The sequence below is a fragment of the Rhinoraja longicauda genome, chromosome 15 (assembly GCF_053455715.1).
Source record: "Rhinoraja longicauda isolate Sanriku21f chromosome 15, sRhiLon1.1, whole genome shotgun sequence".
Taxonomy (NCBI): domain Eukaryota; kingdom Metazoa; phylum Chordata; class Chondrichthyes; order Rajiformes; family Arhynchobatidae; genus Rhinoraja; species Rhinoraja longicauda.
This window is the reverse complement of record NC_135967.1, coordinates 35,523,681-35,532,695: the sequence shown is the minus strand read 5'-3', so window position 1 is coordinate 35,532,695 and position 9,015 is coordinate 35,523,681. Positions and strand designations below refer to the sequence as shown.

General features: G+C 39.8%; 1 protein-coding gene across 4 annotated transcripts in view; it reads right to left on the bottom strand.

Annotated features, from left to right (window-relative positions):
• Nucleotides 1-212: 212 nt before the first annotated feature.
• The window catches only part of med12 (mediator complex subunit 12), a 107,811-nt gene continuing 99,008 nt past the window's right edge, over nt 213-9,015 (bottom strand). For 3 of the 4 annotated variants that reach the window (XM_078412485.1, XM_078412489.1, XM_078412487.1), the window contains 3 exons: nt 8,509-8,700; nt 5,976-6,057; nt 213-2,477 (listed from right to left, as the gene is read on the bottom strand). In XM_078412485.1, the coding sequence (XP_078268611.1) occupies nt 2,440-2,477; nt 5,976-6,057; nt 8,509-8,700 (312 nt within the window). In that variant the 3' untranslated portion in view covers nt 213-2,439. The remainder of the gene's footprint in view (nt 2,478-5,975; nt 6,058-8,508; nt 8,701-9,015) is intronic. The other variant, XM_078412488.1, reaches the window with a different exon arrangement.

Genomic DNA, 9,015 nt, shown 5'->3' with positions numbered 1-9,015 from the left:
TACATCTGAAAATTAGCTTATAACAGCAGTATGAGCTATTATTAATACATTTAATCTTCTGGAGTATTTCACTTTAACTGTGATGCAGTTAGAAAATTATGTATTCTGCCGCGCTGTGGAAACAACATGCTTGTTATTTTTTTCTGGAGGATATACAATTTGACTACTCCAAGTCAAAAGTAATTACTTTCACCACTGGATCATGGCTTTAAAATAAAGTGTTAATTAAGACAAGTGATAGAACGTTATCCACAATGTAGGGTACATTTGCAACTTTTACAATTTACAAAAACCATGACACAGTAAAAGTCTTAAAAAGAACTCAGACTATTCTGATTCATTTGCTTGTCTCCATGTTGACTGTTTGTGCTTTTTATATATAAAAACAGCACGTGTACAATTTGTTTTATACATATACCATCTTGAATTTTATCTTTACATCAGAATTTTCTGAAAAACAAAATTACCAAAAATGTACATAATTTTTAATATGTGGGTACAGTTTTACAAACCAAGATAGAAAGTTCTTTATTCTGTACAGCGTTTTTATTCTTTTCTACACCAGACTCTCTCGAATGCGTTTGTATGGCAGGGAATGTAATTTTACATCACTTATCATCCTGCAACAATTTCTCTACAAACAGGTATATGGGAAAGTTCCTGCCATCTTTTTCTCTGCCTCCCTTTATGGATATACTAAATTTCAGTAGTTCATTTCCATGATACTTCAGATTATTGTCAACACACCAAGTGTTGCATTGGCACCAATGTGCTCAGCACTTTGTGCCTCTTCTACTTGCAGCTTTCTAAATCATAATCTTTTAAGTAAAAATTACAGTTGAAATGTGCTAAATCTCATGCTAAAAGCAGGAACATTTGAATTGAGTGAGCACCAATTATAATCTTCAACTTTATCCTTAAATATAAAGAAAACCAGTGGGATGAGAAAATGCAAACTGTTTCTGCTAGATTAAGTTAGGATAATAAATTGGGATAATGAATAAGGTTTTACACAGTTATACTGGCAATAGCGGAAACCTCAGTATAACCACAAACAAAAGTGGCCAACTCTACTCAAAAATACTACAACCATTGTTCTTCTTTCATTACAACTTTTTTTTCCTGAACTGGTCAAATTCTGCTCACAAATTTTGACCAATTCAAAGGAATGATTGCAGTAATTCATAAACTAAGAGGTGTTTTATTAAAAAATATCTTGCTTTCACTGGACACTCCGAATTCGCAGACTGCTAAGTGTGGTAGATTTTAGACTCAGAGATGCTGGATTTCCAAAAAAAACAAAGAAAAACAGTGTAGAAGAAGACTTGTCAGTATGAATAGTCATTTTCTCCACACTGCAGAACTGATGTTAAATCCATAATAATTCCAACAGGTCACCTTTCAATTCAAAATATCTATCAGGAATGACGAGTAAAGATCCTCTGAAAACCTTTTTGTAATCTTCACAATCACAATCATACTTTATTAGCCAAGTATGTTTTGCAACATATGAAGAATGTCATTTGCCATACAGTCATAATCTTCAGTCTTCAATTAGAAATACTCCTCACCTTGGGAAAACTGAACCCTTTATTGAAAATGCCAAGGCCACACATTCTGGTTGCTAACTCCATTGTCACAGTGACCTAAACTGGAAAGTGCACTTATTTGAATAGGATCAGATTTGGCTATGAACCTTCTGTAGCTCAGTAGCCAATGCACAAGTTCACATATAACGAATGTTTACAAAGGGAACTACCAAAATGCTGCTGGCCCTGTGAAATCATACTTCAGTGACTTCAGGCATAAGGAGAAAAGGGGTACTGTATTCCTTGGATTCTTTAGCTTTAAAAGCATCAATATGAAAAATTAATGACAATAATTAAGTGTTCATATAGTGCTATTTGTATATACAAATAATATATATATATTAGTATGGAGCTAGTTCAGCTGCTGGCAGAGTTACAATTCTATCAATAACATGGCCTCAAATACATCTCCATCATTGGCACCTAGCAGATCTGTATGCAAGTTTGGTATTTGTGCTCAAATATTCTTTAGATGCATGGTCTAAGTGTGTATCGGCTGATGTACTGTGGTTGAGCACATGTGGCCATGGGCTCATGATGTTCTGGTGTCCTCAGTGACGAAGATATGGAATGGAATAAGAAAGGAAGACTGGAAATATTACACCAGCATCTCTCTTTACCTTTTAATTGGTGAATTGTTATTTTCCTAACCATGAACGTACAGGCACTGGGAGCAACCTGGTAAGTGGAGGGAAATGGTCAAGAGTTCAGTTTCATTGGGAAATTAAAAACACATCAAATGCGAACAGATTCGGACACCAATGTAATTTGCCTTTGAAGACAAAATTCATCTGGGACAGTCAAATGATAAGCAGATTGCAGACTTTTTTTCCTTTAGATGACTCCAACATTAAAAGTATGGGTTTGCATTCTTCTGTGGTTGTGAATCTGTTGAATAAAAACAAAGGAGTGAGCATATTTCAAAGATCAAATCCCTTCGTGTAGACACAGGTGTCAGACTGGCTAATGGGCGAAAGAAAGAAATCTTGCCGTACGATGCCATTCCGCAAATTTTCAGCTCATCTAGACAGTCAATTTGATTTCATTTTCAGAGCTAAAACACACCATTGACCTGAGAAAACCCTTGCAAATAGGTTGCATTCAATGGAATACTAAAGCACTGGGGATACTGGCAATCTGAAACACAGGAAATGCAGGAAATACTTAGTGGCATCAAAACATTCAAGGATGAGACTTTGAGAACATGCACAAATGATTTACTGCAATGACTCCAGGCTCCACAGATGAGGGAGTTATGGAGATTAAGTAGAAAATGTGAGATTTTTCTACTGGAGCAGTAAATATTAAGAGACGATTGATGTGTTTAGATAGACTAAATAGAGTGGAAGGGCTCTCATTTACAGCTGGGTTAAAGGGCAGAAGATATAAATTTAAAGTGACTGACAATAGAGCCAGGGGTCCTGTATGTAATTTTTTTTTAATGCAAGGTTAAAATACGATTACAATATCTGTAATCGTATTTTAACCTTGCATTTAAAAAAAATGTGGCTTTTAAAGGGGATAAAAATATAGAAGTGAAAGTATTTCAGAGCTAGGAGGTAAAGTAGAATTTTTTTTAAATCAACTGGAATGCTCTATAAAGCGTCAGTATAGACCCCATCAGGCCAATTATGAGCTTTTTGGGATACACTAGGTCACTATTAAACTGCAATCAAAGATTATGGGCTGGTGCCTACAAACTACCCGAAAAGGAAAGCACAAGTACACATCTTAAACTTATCTCATACACTATCAATTATGGTTTGAAGATTGAAAGACAAAGGAAATAACCACTAAGTTTTCTTCTTAACAGTAGAAATTTTTCGCCAACGTGAAATCCCATGCTCATACTGATAACAACATGGGCCATATAATGCCATATCATCATTGGTCCAAAAACGCTCACCAAATCCACCCAAAACGTCATCCTCAATATTGACGGTCTCCCAGTATCCACCTCCCCTCACATCCGGAATCTTGGAATCATCTCCTTCGACAAACACATCAAACACATCACAAAGACAGCCTTCTTCCACCTCAAAAACATTGCCCGTCTCCGTCCATCCCTCTCCTCCACAGCTGCAGAAACCCTCATCCACGCCTTCATCACCTCCCGTCTGGACTACTGCAACAGCCTCCTCTATGGCTCACCCTCAAAAATCATCAGTAAACTTCAATACATTCAAAACTCCGCTGCCCGTCTACTCACCCACTCCCCGATCCGTGACCATATCACCCCCGTCCTTTACAAACTCCACTGGCTCCCCATCCCCCAGAGAATCCAGTACAAAATCCTCCTCATGACCTACAAAGCCCTCCATAACCTGGCCCCATCCTACCTGATTGACCTCCTCCACAGGCACACTCCCACCTGCACCCTCCGCTCTGCTGCTGCCAATCTCCTGTCCCCCCCCATCCGGACCAAACTCAGATCCTGGGGGGACAGGGCTTTCTCCATCGCTGCTCCCACCCTATGGAACTCACTACCCCAAACCGTCAGAGACTCCTCCTCACTCACCACATTCAAAACATCACTGAAGTCTCACCTGTTCAGCACTGCCTTCAACCACTGACCGTCACCTCACCTTCTGTCTCCTTTTTCTGTTTGTTTACTTATTTATCTATTTATTCACTTCTCTATGTTCTAGTAATCCCTGTAAAGCGTCTTTGAGTGTTTGAAAAGCGCTATATAAATGTAATGCATTATTATTATTATTATTATTATTAATACAGTCGCAGAGTCCTGGAGACACAAGAAACTATTCTTTGCTCAAGATGTGGTTGCTGGTTGAGGCAGATATAATAGTGGCATTTAACAGACGTTTGGATAGTCATATGGATGTGTGGGGACTGGAGACATATGGATTTCGTGCAGGTAAATAAGAGCTGGTCTTGGCATCATGTTTGGCACAGACATTGTGGGCCAAGCAGCCTGTCCTTGAGCTGCACTTTTCTATGTTCTATTCCAGCAAAGTGCTGGAAGAATGCAGCAAGCCAGACAGCATCCGTGGAGGGAAATTGACAAATGACATTTTCGGTTGGACCCTTCTTCAGACAGGGTAGAGGAGAGAAATCTTGGTGAGAGAAGTGAGAAGAGAGTGGGGCAAATGGTAAGTGATAGGTGGATTCAGGTAAGGAGGGATGATTGGCAGATGGGTGGAGATGGTAACCAAGACTAGACGTGGAGATAAAGTGCTGTAAATATGGACTCTGATAATGTAAGAAGATGGTGAGTGAAATATAGAACCAGAGAGATGGATAGAGGGTGAAAAGAAACGAGGGGGAGGGGGGGGAACGATGGAAGAAAAGAAAATGGAGTATCAAACTAGGGAGGGATGGAGGACGGAAAGGAACTGGGTGATGAAGACAGAGCGAGTGGAAAGAAAAGTGTGGGCAGAGGGAGAAGAACATGGGTGGATTAGAAGGAAGGGGAGGGTTTACCTGAAATTGAAGAATTCAGAACACATACCATTGAGTTGTAGACTACACAAGGGAATATAAGGGGCTGTATTTCCAGGTTGCATATGGCCTCACTCTGGCAGTGGTGGAGGCAGATGACAGGAAGGTCAGTGTGAGTATGGGAAGGGGAATTGAAATGGCTCGCAACCAAGTGTGAAGGACTTATAATGTGGAAATTAGCAGGGGATAATCACCTGTTATTCACTGTTAATTTCACCACAATTTTTGCAGATTGTGTAGACCATTCAAATTATTTTTCCTGCATGCTTTCTGGATATGATTTGAGCAAAGTTCTGGGTACATGAATAGTAAAGGATTAGAAGGATATGGCCAAATTGGTCGTTGTTAGAAGGGGCTTCTTTATTGGAATGGACAAGCTGGTCTGAAGGTCGACACAAAATGCTGGAGTAACTCAGCGGGACAGGCAGCATATCATCATGTCATCATATATATACAGCCGGAAACAGGCCTTTTCGGCCCTCCAAGTCCGTGCCGCCCAGTGATCCCCGCACATTAACACTATCCTACACCCACTAGGGACAATTTTTACATTTACCCAGCCAATTAACCTACATACCTGTACGTCTTTGGAGTGTGGGAGGAAACCGAAGATCTCGGAGAAAACCCACGCAGGTCACGGGGAGAACGTACAAACTCCTTACAGTGCAGCACCCGTAGTCAGGATCGAACCTGAGTCTCCGGCGCTGCATTCGCTGTAAAGCAGCAACTCTACCGCTGCGCTACCGTGCCGCCCTCTGGAGAGAAGTAATGGGTGAAGTTCCTTGAAGAGTCTTGACCCTAAAACGTCACCCATTCCTTCTCTCCAGAGATGCTGCCTGTCCCGCTGAGTTACTCCAGCATTTTGTGTCTACCTTCGATTTAAACCAGCATCTGCAGTCCATTCCTAGCCAACTACATTAAGCTTACTTGATAGTTGCTGTTGTAACTGTCTGACGAGAGCTGCTGTCTGTTGTTGCTGCTGTGTTTGTTGCATTCCTTGTCGCTGGAACTGAAGATGAAAAATAATTTAAACCTGCTTTTTCGCTGTACTTTCTCCCAAGAGTAGAAAAGTAAACTTAGCCTTTGCTGATTACTTCAAACTTAAATTTAAAGTCTGTCTCTGAATCAATTCCGCTGCTTTCTTAGAAATGCATGTGGTTCACTGGGCTTTATGAAATAATACATTTCATGTGAAACTCAACAACCAGCTGACATCCTAATCATAGGAATAATATAAATTCATTGGCACCTAGACATTCTGTAGCAGGGGTGAATGTACAAACAAGATTTTGGAATCCTGTAGATATGCTGAAAATCAAAACAGTGCAACATTGGAAATCTGCACTAAAAAACAGAAAATGCAACAATATACAGAGGAAGCATCTGTGGAATGAGAAGCAGGTCGAAGACTCTTCATCGGTTTTTAAATATTTTGCAATCTTGACTGCAATGTGTTAAGAGCAACAGATCTATCCATCAGATAGGGACTGCAGCCTCAGTTAAATCAGCAGAGACACGTTGCAGGCGTTCTTTCGTTCAAATATCCCTTCTGATCCTCTGTTCATTGCCAGAGATTACAAAGTAAAGATTGGTTAAGTTTTAATACTAGAATTTCCATCCGAACCCCTCTATCAGCAAACCCAAATCCCATCACAACCCCCTTCTAGAACCCTTTCTTACATACTTTGTCTTACAGAGGAAAAAATTGTCAGCAGGAGAAAATACACATTTGGTGCACGGTTTGGGGAATCATTTGGGCGTTCATTTTTTCTAGAATCTCTTTATGGAAATCGGGTATACCAGCAACATTTGGCATAGTGATAACTGTCTTAAAGACCTTTGTTTTTTTTAGTATAGTTGCATACTGAAATACCTTTCTCTCCTTGAGTTGACAGCATCAGTGGAAGAGCAACATGGAGATTTTATTTTTGCCAGTCTGTAATCTCTGGAAGGAAAACTTCTCCTTGAAACTGGCTTTGAAAAAGTATGATTTTTGAAACCGGCTAATACATAAGGTAGGCCTGAATGCCCATTAATCCTCTGATCTCATCCTTCATGAGTATCAACAATTTTGAGATTCTGCTATTCACTACTTAGATTTAATGCACTCAATCAATCTTTCAACAACCTCTCGTGCCTGACAAGTGCTGACACTGTTTTCGAAAGTATGTTGCATTGGTTTATAGCTGAGACAGATAACGAATGAGGTAAAGCAAACTGGTTTAGCTGTTAATTTACAGATTGTCAATTTGATCTCATGAAGAGATTTCCAACCTCTAGCGAGGCCTATCAAGAAATTTTCCATATATTTGTGCATTAACACTTGGAATTAAAAAATATATATTTGCCCTCTCAAGAGACTGAGTCAATAACGTTGGGGGCGGGGGCTGGTGTACAATGTCTATCCAAGATGCTCCAGGCATCACAAATGCAATGGGCCAGCTAGTCTTGTACATCAATTCTGAACCGCTTTGCATCTATAATTCAGGCTGTCCCCACGTAATGAAGGGTTCCGTTTTTACAGATGTTTATGTGTCGATCATATCTATAAGTCGGAAAATAGACTAAATCTATTACGGTATATATGGTAATCATATCACCACAGTAATATAATAAACAGCATCAAAAGTACATAAAACTGATAAGAAACAATGACTAAAAGTGGAGACAGAGAGATAAGTAATTTTGCCATTTATAAGAATGTACATATGTTAGCCTTTTGAATTTATTATGGGAGCTCATTCACGTTTAGGGATGTCCATAGGTTGGGTGTTCATATCCCGGTGATGGGCTTGCATCTGATCTCATCTTACAGATGATCCTGTGCTCTCATTGATTTGCAATACAGAAACTTCCCTTTTAATGTTTTATATCAAACTGTCATTGAAATTCTGAGATTAAAAACCCAATTTACCCATTTATTCAAGAGGACTTTCTCCAAGTCAATATGTCTCATCCCAACCACTAACTACTGCTAACAGCCAATTAGTAATCAGATATGAAGTACACTCTGGTGATAAACTTTTGATAGAAAAGGCAGGCCTGCTAGCTAAAAGCATTGACACCAAACAGATATTTTCTAATGTTTTTAACTTTTTATTTCTAAATTATAAACCTATTTGTTCTTTTTAATAATCGACATGTTTAGCTGGAGAAGTTTCTTAATACTATTAAGGGTCTTGCCATTAATTGTATATTTATAACTGTCAACGTGTTCCTTTTGAGAATGGTCTTTCTTGGCCTCCTCACATAACCACATTACCTCACGCAAGACCCTGCCCATGCGCCTGATCGAGTTATTTGAATTGGTATGGTTTTGGGCATGATGGCGATACCGGTAGATGTGGTAAAGGTAAATGTGAACTTATCACGTAGAACAGCAGCCCGCTCATGTAGTTGAATGCTTGCATTAATGTCTGATCTAAAATGTTAAATCAGGAAAGACAAGAGAGTTACCTACCATGGACTGCTGAGGTGGGATGGCCTGCATTCCCAGAGACTGTGGTTGGGCTTGAGCCTGCTGTTGCTGTTGGACCTGTTGTTGCACTTGTTGCTGCTGCTGTTGCTGCTGTTGTTGTTGTTGCTGCTGTTGTTGTTGCTGTTGTTGTTGCTGTTGTTGTTGTTGCTGCTGTTGTTGTTGTTGTTGCTGTTGCTATAAAATAGAATGAAGAGTTTCAAAGAGAGAATATGCCAAAAGTTTAGTTTAGTTTAGAGATACAGCACAGAAACAGACCCTTTGACCCCCGAGTCCACGCCAACCAGCGATCCCCCAACACTAATACTATCCTACACACCAGGTACAATTTACGATTTTACCAAAGCCAATTAACCTACAAACCTGTACGTCTTTGGACTGTGGGAGGAAACCGGAGATCCCGGAGAAACCTCATGCAGGTCATGGGAAGAACGAACAAACTCTGTACAGACAGCCCCCTTAGTCAGGATCAAACCCGGGTCTCTGGCACTA